General features: G+C 35.0%; 1 protein-coding gene and 1 long non-coding RNA gene across 2 annotated transcripts; one reads left to right on the top strand and one right to left on the bottom strand.

Moving 5' to 3' along the window:
- Positions 1 to 2,654: 2,654 nt before the first annotated feature.
- On the bottom strand, positions 2,655 to 6,883 carry LOC141686570 (uncharacterized). The gene is made up of 13 exons (XM_074491594.1): positions 6,326 to 6,883; positions 5,849 to 6,120; positions 5,239 to 5,741; positions 4,912 to 5,130; positions 4,764 to 4,823; positions 4,594 to 4,681; positions 4,443 to 4,525; positions 4,222 to 4,305; positions 4,002 to 4,085; positions 3,782 to 3,865; positions 3,487 to 3,645; positions 3,034 to 3,390; positions 2,655 to 2,930 (listed from the first exon to the last, which is right to left on the bottom strand). Exons 1-13 carry the CDS (start codon positions 6,442 to 6,444, stop codon positions 2,655 to 2,657), a joined length of 2,388 nt encoding a protein of 795 aa, XP_074347695.1. The 5' UTR covers positions 6,445 to 6,883.
- A 2,147-nt stretch (positions 6,884 to 9,030) lies between these two features.
- On the top strand, positions 9,031 to 11,653 carry LOC141683125 (uncharacterized). Its single transcript, XR_012560120.1, has 3 exons — positions 9,031 to 9,077; positions 10,520 to 10,695; positions 11,105 to 11,653. It is a non-coding gene; the product is annotated as an uncharacterized LOC141683125 (long non-coding RNA).
- The last annotated feature ends 463 nt before the right edge of the window (positions 11,654 to 12,116 follow it).

Here is a 12,116-nt window from a genome sequence, read left to right as displayed (position 1 = left end):
CAAAGTCGGAAACAGACCACTGTAATTTCTTGTTTCTTTTGCAGACTGGACTAAATTTATCATCCAAGGTGGATTGGGGAGTAAATTATCGAGCCCTGAATGACCTCTTCCATCTGTCATAGAGCAGGAAAAGTTCAATCACGTATGATTTTAGTGTCTGAATGGTGTAAATTTATAATGAACAAGTGCGTGATTTGTTAACTGGAAATGATCAACAAAAGAAAAATATCCTTGATCAATGCATTTTGAATTAACAATAGTTCTGGTTTACTCATTCCTTCCGTAATTTCTATTTTCTTGGTGTTTAGCATCATGTAGACATAGAAGTGCAATCCTAGTTTCTTTAACTTGCAACACCTCAGGGTTTTATACTTGAAATAGCATTTTACCATCCAGATTCCAGACTTGGGATAATTGCATATTTGAATAGTGTGGAAAGCGATTAATTATGCGTCTGAGAGACTTGGGAGAGCTAATGTGACTTAGATATCGCTAAGCCTCTCAAGATTTCCAAGTGGTTGTAAGGTCACACGTTCCAGTACCATCAATGGAGCAGTCTGCGGTCTGATGGAAAGGTCTAAGATTTAGTTTGTGCATTGCTTGGTGTGCTCAAGTGATCATAATATGAAACCTCTGCATGTCTTTTGGATTGCTAAATTCCTCTCTGTCTCTTACCCACAAAAAGTTCGTATATTCACCTATTTGTCGATCACAATTAGAATCCCTCATAAAGATACAAATAAGTAATCAAGTTCGAATATATTATCTATACTATCTATCTATCTATCTATCACTATTATTTAAAAGACGAAACATTAAAAATTTTGGTACGTTATAAATGCTGAATTTACCGAAATATCCTTAAATTTGATTTTATTTTATTTTTATTACCCTTAATTATAAATCTATATATTATATTACAAACCTATAAATATGAAGTAGAAATAAGACGCGTATAAAGTATAAACATGAGAGGGAGAAAGTAATTAGAGAAAGGTTTGTCTGCAAGAGTGTTTACCTGAGACTTGAAAGAGGATATACAACAACAGTTAGAAGAGGATGATGGTTAAAAAATCAAGTTGAGGGCTTGACCTCAACCCCTTTATTTTTATACCTTTTTAAACCCAAAGTTATCCATCTATATTTTTTCCCCGACGGAAATTCCCCACCTATATTTTTGAAACATGTTATTATTTCTTTAAATTTAGCTAAAACAAAATATGCCATTTGTAATATATTTACTTGAAAACCAATTACAATTAAATATATATTTTCTTGATAAAATTGGTAAGTAACTAATATATATTATTTGTACTATCTTTATTATATCTATAGTATTATATTAAATACGAAATATTAAAAATTTGGTTGTTGGTTCCTGGTCATTCAATCTAGAGCTGTTAGATCAAATTGATGAGAACCGTTAAATATAATTTTAAAACAAAACATTAAAAATTTGGTTGTTGGTCCTTAGTCATTCAATCTACAACCGTTAGATCAAATTGATGAGAATCGTTAGATATAATTTTAAAATTATTATTCAAGTGATATAAGATCGAATCCTACAAGCAACATATTATTAAAATTAAAATTTATAATATATAATGATAAAAATGACCGTGCATCGCACGGGTTATATACTAGTTATATTAAAGACGAAACATTAAAAATTTGGTTGTTGGTCCTTGGTCACTTAATCCAGAGTCGTCATATCAAATTGATGAAAACCGTTAGATACTATCAGCAACATTTTTAAATTATAATTTATAATATATAGTGATAAACAATCGTGCATTGTAAAATTATTATACAAGGCGTAAGGTTCGAATATCAACAATAATATATTAAAATTATATTTTACAATATAAGGGATAAAAGCAATCGTGCATCGCACGAGTTATATACTAGTTATTTTTAATATTTTAATCATATAACTTAATCTTATTTGTTGTTACCTTGAAATTGTACACACTTAAATTAAAAATTTAAATTATATAACTATTAATATTAATATCTTATTAAAATTGTATATAATACAAAAGAAGATATAAAAAAAATTAACAAGAACTCATGCATCGTATATATATATATGGGGTTTGGTCCACAACCCCGGGTGGTTGTAGTAACCACCTTCCCCATTGAAACATTGCGGCAGATATTGCAGCATTGTTTCATTGTAAAGGGTGCAATGAAACATTGTTGCAGATACTGCCGCATTGTTTCAATGCAACAATACCCCCGTGTTGTTTCATTGCAACAGCGCAATGAAACAATGAAGCAGTTATTTAACTTCTTAAATAACAAAAAATTATATTTTAATGATTTAATTTGTTTTCGATAATAACGGAGTTAAAAAGTATATAACTAATTTCAACAACAACTTGTTTCTATATTTACTAATTTTATTACTACTTCCCATTTATATTATCAATTGTATAATGAGTTAAGAATTTAAAATTTAATTAGATTTATAATCGGAAAAATAATTAAAATATTAGTTTTAATGAAAAAAATAAAAAACGCAGATGATAAATGAAATGTATCAATGTTATAATTGTTTATTGATCGAAAGGTGTCGTCTTCGGAAGACGACACCTTTCAATCAATAAACAATCATACTTAGTAACCAACAATGACAAGTGTATGTAAATTGACTAGTAATTACGAAGAACATAGAATACCATGGCATATATATATCGAGAGTAAATACTCTTAAGACTATCCCCCCATTCAGCTAGAGGATCAATTAAAAGGAGCTTTTGTTGTTTAATATCCAGAATGAACAAAAACAAGTGAGCATCATTGCAGCAAGGGTAGAAAGCAAAGTCACAATCCAATAATGATGGCCCAATCCGTTGGACTGCATATGAATTATATAAACTAAGCAGACCGGCCAACTGCACATCTGAAAGTTCAGCTTCGGGATGGGCCTGCAACATTGAAACAATTATAAAAGATCAAATACAAAATCAAAGAGTTATCAATTATCATTAACTTAGTAACACATGAACTAAAAAGTACTTTTTGTTTTACCTTCAAGTTCTTCCAATAATCTTTTAACAGCAGTTGCACGAAAAAGCTGAAGTTAAAGAAGAACTTCTTAGTCGTGGGCTCCAGACCCGAGATGGACTCCCTAACCTTCAACAACTCTATGTAGGCATCCACGACATTGCTGTCTAAATCACATTCGGGCTTTAAGGTCTGGACATAATCCCAAGTAAGCTCAACAGTGCCTCTATGATCTCTCCAAATAAAATCATTCTTATTACCCCACCAGTGCTTGTATAGCCAAAAAATCTTCCTGTTTTTCAATGGCCTCGTCATATCAGCACGCCGCCCAGGACCACCCCGCCTCAGTTTATCCTTCAACTTGTCTTCATCAGTGTCCATCTGCAAATACATTTCAAGAGTATCAAATCAAACACATATTCAAAATACGTACTGCAAGAATCAAACATAAAAAATGGAATGATTCAACATACGTACATCAAGAATCATCCTCAAACTATCAGGAATAACACCACTACGACTACCGAATTTCACCATGCCACCTGCAAGTGGAGTCAACTCAGTAGCAGGAGTCAACTCAGAACTCCCAAAAGTGCGCTCGGTAGTAGGAGTAACAGGGGTAGCAGTAGCAGCAACCTACAAATGCATTGAGTATCAAACATTATATACACCTCTAAATCTAAAGAGTTAGACTACTCGAATAACATACTCGAATATGTATAACACACACAATAGTAAAAAAAAGTAAAGCTCTAAAACTAAAGAGTAGTACCTCAGACTGAACAACATCAGACTGAACAACAGGGGGGGCGGATAGGGGGGTCGACTGTGAATCAGGGGGAGCAGTAGCAGCAACCTATAAATGCATTGAGTATCAAACATTATATACACCTCTAAAACTAAAGAGTTAGACTACTCGAATAACATACTCGAATATGTATAAGACACACAATAGTAAAAAAAAGTAAAACTCTAAAACTAAAGAGTAGTACCTCAGACTGAACAACATCAGACTGAACAACAGGGGAGGTGGATAGGGGGGTCGACTGTGAAGCAGGGGGAGCATTAGCAGCAACCTACAAATGCATTGAATATCAAACATTATATACACCTCTAAAACTAAAGAGTTAGACTACTCGAATAACATACTCGAATATGTATAAGACACACAATAGTAAAAAAAAGTAAAACTCTAAAACTAAAGAGTAGTACCTCAGACTGAACAACATCAGAGTGAACAACAGGGGGGACGGATAGGGGGGTCGACTGTGAAGCAGGGGTAGCAGTAGCAACAACCTACAAATGTATTGAGTATTAAACATTATATACACCTCTAAAACTAAAGAGTTAGACTACTCAAATAACATACTCGAATATGTATAAGACATATAATAGTAAAAAAAAAGTAAAGTTCTAAAACTAAAGAGTAGTACCTCAGACTGAACAAAATCAGACTGAACAACAGGGGGGCGGATAGGGGGGTCGACTGTGAAGCAGGGGGAGCAGTAGCAGCAACCTACAAATGCATTGAGTATCAAACATTATATACATCTTAAAACTAAAGAGTTAGACTACGTGAATAACATGCTCGAATATGAATAAGTGCCTCAATCTGAACAGGATGAGAGACATGTACAGGGATAGCCGCAGCGTTAGGGACTACAGTCTCATCCTACATTAGATGTCAATAACTCGATCAAACTACATATAATTCGGTGTAGTAGACTACTCGAATAACTTACTCGAGTAAGTACCTGACGAGGACGTTTACTGGCTGCCTGTGTAGGTGAATCATGAGAATCAGAAGCAAACTCCTGCAATAACACGGTAAGATAACGATCATACACACATTCACATTCAATATAGTAGACTGGATTTTGGAATGACATAAATGAAACGCACCTCACGTGTACGTTTATGCGGTGAAGGAGGAGCACTTGGATCCATATGCATATCATGTGCACGTGAGGGTCTATCAAAACTGGGTCTACTGAATGCAGGACCCCTCCACTCAGTGTTGACTCCATCATAACGAATCAGAAACTCAGGAATGCACTCATAGAACCAGTCTGGGGGATCATGGCTGTGAATAACATGCAATGTCCTCATCCCACAGTCAAGCTACACAAATCATTAACTATTAATCATCTACCTAAACACCCTATAAAAATGCAACAATGAAATAAATGAATACATGATTCAAATATTAAACTAAAATCTAAAATATACCGCATCAACCATGTCCTGCTGAGAGTACCAGTCACGCGACACTATCTTGCGTGAATCAACACCCACAAAACGAGCAATCCACAGCTTACTATAGGTCCTATACCAGTACATATACTGGTCAATACTCACGTACTGCCCCTCTCCAAAGGGCTCTATCTGGCCATCAAGATAAGCATACCACTCATCCCGATACTGTCTCAGAGTAGTCATATGCTGGTCCCTCTGCCAACGAGATAACCTGTCCCTCCGCAGAGCAGACATATCAATAGGATCATCTGGAATATGCTGCAGCATACCGAACTGTCTCAAGACTCTGTCCGGCATGACATACTCGATAATCTCGAAGCAAATAAGTGGAATACGGCCGAGACTCATATACGAAGCATCCATCAGCTCGACATCATACTGCTCCTCAGAATAGTCCACCGCATCAAAGAATAACCGATAAGGCTCCCATGTCAGCCAACTCATCTCAAATCGGTCAAAATCCCCTCGGTACTGACCTATAAGCAAAACAATAAGGGAACATATGAAATTGGATAGTTCAAAAGCATGCAAATGTTTATTCGAAGGAGAGTTCAAATAGTAAATATGCAAAAAAGAACAGTACCTGTATGGTGGTGAGGGTTCTCCCTCCGATCAGGGTTCGGCTTAGCCCATGCCAAAGCCCTCGGCCAAACAAGCTCCACCCCAGGTGCAATCTTAGGAGTACCAGGTAACAACCTCTCGTGTGCCCACAACATCAGTAGCATCGTGCATCTATTAAGTGTTGTTGCACTCTTATGAGCAGCCTTGGTCAAACCTCTAAACAAATAGCTCAATACAGCAGCTCCCCATGCATACGATTTAATCCGAGGTGAATCCTGGATGAGCTGTAAGTACCTGCGACAAAGAAAATACAGAGTAAGAATACAAGGCAAAATAAGGGCATGATAATAAATGAGAATACAAGAATTATAGTGTCAAATTGAAAATAAATGAGAATACAGGGCTTCATATGCAAAATCAACAAAAAAGGACAAGTGAAGGACTAAGATGCTATAAACTAAAATTTAAAAACTGAAATGCAACAAATACAAGTAAATACCTCGGATGCACGGTATATCGACTCGATGAAGGAAACAATATGCCCCCAATGATGTATAAAAGATAAGCTCGTGTGTAAACCACAAGATCCTCTTCTAGCCCCCCCTCTGGTAGCCGCATATCGTTCCCTTAATTTGTAAAGCTTGACCCCGTCCTTATACATATCTTTATGCCCCACCTCATCCAATCTTGCATCCTGTCATTCCCTCATCCAATACGCCTTCGGAGCGTCAAGCTCCCTATGAGTGACTGGACGACCCTTAACAGGGAGGCCCATAATCATGTATACATCCTCGAGGGTGATGGTCAACTCACCAAATGGAAAGTGAAAGGTGTTAGTCTCTGGCCTCCACCTACAATTGCATTCATACACAAACAACACAAACATTGCCAATGACGATTCAAATAAATGAGAAAATTGATTACAAATTAGTACCTTTCCACTAAGGCCGTTATCAAACGAATATCGTTTTGAGGAACTGAACGATTGTTCGTGAAAGCCGAGAAACCCCATTGGCTCAGCAACTCACGCTGGGGATCCGAAAATATCCACTGTTGATGATTAGCTGTGTACTGCCGTACATCCAGCTTATCCCGCACACCTCCCGCCCATATGGCAGTACTAATATGATCATCCTGCATCATCATGAGTGATCCAATAATAGGCCCGCACTCATTCTCCATAGTAACTGCAAAGTGCACAATAAAAAATACTATATAATCCCAACTTAAACACGAAACATTTATAGAACCGTTATTTTCTATTTTAAGTCCTACCGAAAAATCGGCATGACTCATTCGTTTATAAGCTAGCCACAACTAATCAATCAATCAACAAGCATTCCATCCATTGTCTAATCACAATAACATATCTCAACTTACTATGCCAAATAATTACTAGTACATTTCGAACCATTAAAGCGCACAAACGAGTCAAATTACTATTAACCAAATTCACAACAACGCAATCCAAATAATTCAAATTATATCAGCTAGGTTACAATTTTGTATTCTGCATCTTTTATACTTGGCATTCTTAATCACGCAATTGAATTATAACATATCCTAATCTCAAAACTTCTTCGAGTAAATTGAATTATAACATATCACTAGAAAAACACATAAATATAACTCCAAACAGTCTGAATCACGCAATTGTTATAACAATCTCACCATAGGAGGCAGCAATGGGTCATTGCGGCAGTATATAACTATGTGTATGTATACGTGTATGTATACGTGTGTGTAGATGATGGGAATCATACCTAAGTAGCTGAATCGCCGGAGTAGATGTTGAAATCGCTCGAATTCACCTGAAATCGCCCGCTGTTTTTGGAATTAGGTTTTTAATATTATGAAATTAGGGATTTCAGGAAGAAACTGGTTAAAACCGGGTTTCGTCTGCAGCAATGGCTCATTGCGGCAGCCGCAGTGGCTCATTGCGGCAGCGGGGGCTGTTCTGTAATTTCCCGAATTTTAAGTAATAGTTTGTTAAAATAAAGAATTTATTAACAGAAATATATAAATACAAAATAAAAATATAAAAACCAAACAATAAATAAATTAGCAATTTAAACATCAATTAAAATTATTTATATATTTATTATCTATTATTTTACAATTATTTAAAAATAAAACTAAATTGTTTCCAGCAATGAAGCATTGCGCAAGCCGCATTGAGTCAAAGCTGGTGAGCTCCCGCAATGTAACAATACGGCAGGTGGTTATTAGAACCACCTGTGGCTGTGGAAGGGCACCCTATATATATATATATAGTTAGACAAAATATTTGTTTCAGATCGAAGATGAAAAGAAATACTAATCTTCCCGGTATTTCAAATATGACTTCTTCGGTATTTGAGTGACCCAAACAAACATCCATTATCAATATTATATTGGAAATAACAAAACTATATAATGCTAATATATAACCAGTGCGATATACGGTTATTTTTATTATTATATATATATATTATAAATTATAATTTTAATATGTTGTTGGCGGAATTTAAATCTTTTTTTTGCTAAGCGGTATTCGAACCTTACACCCTCTTATATAATTATATTGTATTCGAAAATGTTTCTCATCAAACATTTTTTAAAGTTTCGAACTTAAAAATGTTTCAATTTTTTTCTATTTCGTATTCAATTTAAAAAAAGGTTTCGATTATGTTCTCCAAAAAACAGGAACTAAAGAAGAAAGTTTTGATCTTAGTATTTAAAATAGAGTAGCTCTAAAAAATAGATAAATATGATTCGAACGATTTTAAAGAGGGTTTTTCCTTTATATATATAAAGTTAAAAAGATAAAGATATTGATTGTCTTTTTTGATGTTCAAATATTTAAACAATATATAAAAATATTAATATATATGTATATATTAATATTATTAGGCCCGATTCGGTTCCAAAAACTGAATATTTTTGATAAAATCCGATATTAGGTCCGGGATGTCAATCATATTATAGATCAAATACGTGTAAATAGATAAAATGAAAGTTAAATTAAATATTTCCTCCGTACCAAAATACAAGTTCCTTTGAATTTTTACGCATATTTTAAGGTGCACATATGTCATAGTTCTGCAAACTTTTTTCTAAAATTTCTTTGCTTAAATTAAAATTTAATATGTATATTTTTGTAAAAAGTCAAATATGGACTGTTATGGGTATATTTTTCTGTCTCAAGTCTCAACTCTCGACTCTCTGCTCAAAGTCGGCGCTTTCCTCCCCTTGGAGCTTTCCTCTTCGGTGTAAGTGTTTTCTTCACCGATTTGCTAGACTTTTATTCTCTAATTAAATATATATATAAGTATGCATGCATGATTAATCAAAGGGGAATGATCAAAACCCTATTGGCCGTTCTTGTGGGTGTGCATTCGCCATTCGTTTTCTGGTGAAATTTTCTCGTCACTGTTCAAGCTACTGTTCGGTATAAGTTGTATGTATGATTGTTTGTGGTATGCATGTATTAACTGTTTGTGTATGTATGTAAGTTGTAACTTGTAAATCAGTTTGTGTATAATTATACTTGTATCTAAAGTTGTATATAAACTGATTTTAACCTAATCAGTTTCGTTTGTGTTAAGTAACCAGCTCATCTTGAGAATATATTTAACACTTCCCCTCACTCGAAACTCATTTATGGGTCGAAGAGTGGAACACCGGCGCCCATCTTTGGGGCATAATTGCTCCACAATAAATTATGAGAATGTTGGGGGTGGCCGGGAATCGAACCTTAGTCCTCCTGCCGGCCTAAGCTCTGATACCATGTTGTTTATCCCATTGTGCAGCTTCAGTGGTGTCAGTAGTGCTTCGAATCACACTCCCATCCACAAATCCCAGTTTCCGTTTTGCTGAAAATTGAATTTCAATAGACCGTCTCCAAGCCCTATAGTCACCCGCACCTTGCAATTACAGATGTTGGCCCATCCGATGGGTGCAAGAAAAGTGGGTTTTGAAGATCAGTAAATGTAAATCTAGCCCCTGAAGCCATGGTGTAGTCAACAGAGTGCTGCAAAAATTGACAGTTTTGATACTGTGAAAACAACACTCATCACCGCTTTTCACAACTGTGTATGCAGCTCTGATACCATAAAGAGTTTGATACCTTGAATATGCAATAAACAGAAATAAAGCTTAAGGAAAATGCAATGTTGGGAGCAAACTCTATCTTGCACAAAAAGATATGAAAGCATTCCAAAATACATTGTGGACCATCACTGTCCTTATATGTTGTCCGGCTCCTAACAACTTAGAAAGACAAATACTAGGTAAATACTAAACTACCCTTATATGAGTAGAGACAAAAGAGACAGCACACTACAGCTACAAGAGACAAAGGGACTTATAGAGTAGCACCACCATCAGTGAGGTGAATCAGAATATCTGTAGCAGCATTTTATTTCCTTAATAAGTTGATGTAGAATTTGACAGATTTTGAAAATTTTGAGACAAATCCATCAAAATCTCATAGATTTTAGATGGATTTCAAAACTTAAAAAATATAAACGGATCGAATATGGATGAGTTATTAGAACTCCGACAGCCAACCTGATACGACGGATTTGGATTTTGTGTCATTTAAAGGTTTGATATTTTCATGTTTCACAGGATTAAAAAGTGTCATTCGCAGTTGAATAAATATATGGATAGGTTTTTAGGCCTCGTTTTGATCAGAAACTTTGGCTTGCAGGATACCAAGACCTTCAAAGGGGAGAGAAAGCAAAAAGAGTACCTGGTTTAGATTGTACCATGGGGGCAGAGAAACAGAATAGGAAGCGGATCATAAGAAAGGGAGATGTCATCGATTTGACCGACCTTTTATTTACACAAAACAGGGATTACCTCATTACAAATACTAACAATCATGTATGTTAATTTTTGTTTTATTATTTCCACTTTTGAGTGTTTTAATACATTAACCCTTTTATTACTTCACACTCATTCACTTGAAAGGTCTAAAAACTGTTGTACCCTTTTATTGTCATGTCACATTTCAAATTCATTAATGTTGTTTATTTTCGTGTTCCGTATACATGGATGATAAATATATTTATGCCGTGTACTTTCGTTACTTTCGTGTCATGTCGACAAACATTAAAGTTTAATGTCGTTTTTCTGTTGTTTTTCAGTCTCATGTACGAAATTGCCAGGTCTACTTTTTATGTTTCAAACTATTATCTTGTATCATTTTTAATTAGCTTATTACATAGAATAATATACTCTTCCTTTTGTAGGTTAAGGCTGAGCAATTTTTTTTTTATTTTTTTTTTTGCAGAAAGTTAAGGCTGAGCAATTGGCAGACAAGGTTATTGCTCTTTTTTATGCCGCTCTTTGAGCTTGGTCCAGATACCAGATATTACACAGCAATGTTGATAGATGTATACAACAATTTACGTTCAAGCAATGGGTTTGAGGTTGTTTTTGTCCCGAGTAAGGGCCGGATCTATTCATTGAAGGATAAACCTACAGAAGTAAATCTGTTGTCTCCCCATGGACTCATCTAGTAGACTTGTATTGATACCAAAAATCTAAATCATTACTCGGAATTCGACATGGTACCATGAGAGTCCTACCTTTACTGTTTTATTGGATTCTACAATTAAATTTTTGGAAGAAATCAAAGTGGTTTAAGTGAGCAAGATAAGGTACTCGGTGTTTCATTTTAATTGTTGTGATTAATTGTTGATTGTCTCCTGCGGTTTTGATTAAGACTGTTTCGGTGACATCACTTATCAACTATTATACTGATTAATTGTTGATATATTTGGACTCTACAGTATGAGTTCGAGTGGTTCTATGCAGTTGATATATGTTGATATTTTGTTTTGGCTCATCATATTTATAATTCTGTTAACTGAATATTAGGTTTTTAGATAATACAAGTGATGCTGCTCCTTTTACTGTACCTATTTTTTTATTGGGTGATTCTTGTGTAACATGTTAGTTTTTTGTTTCTGCTCCTGTGTATATTATTAAAAGTTGATTATTAGAGAAGTTTCTTGAGAATTTAATGAAAACTGTTATTAGGGACCTTAATTATTTTGTAAGCAGAACAGCGTTAAACTGTTATTGCAGGCTCTAACAGACCTAATACTTAGTTATGTGTGAGAGTATCTGGTCTTGGTTTAATATCAGATCATCTGAGCCATCCTGCAAATGTAGGTACTTGGAGTAAATACGCGTTTCTGCTTAATTCTGAAACTATGAGGCCATCATATATTTGTATGGCTGTTGAATAAATTAAGTGCATACCTCTTCTTTCCTATTGCCTCGACTTTTCCCCACCC

Source organism: Apium graveolens, chromosome 9 (assembly GCF_009905375.1).
Source record: "Apium graveolens cultivar Ventura chromosome 9, ASM990537v1, whole genome shotgun sequence".
Classification (NCBI taxonomy): domain Eukaryota; kingdom Viridiplantae; phylum Streptophyta; class Magnoliopsida; order Apiales; family Apiaceae; genus Apium; species Apium graveolens.
This window is presented reverse-complemented; position numbering and strand designations above follow the sequence as displayed.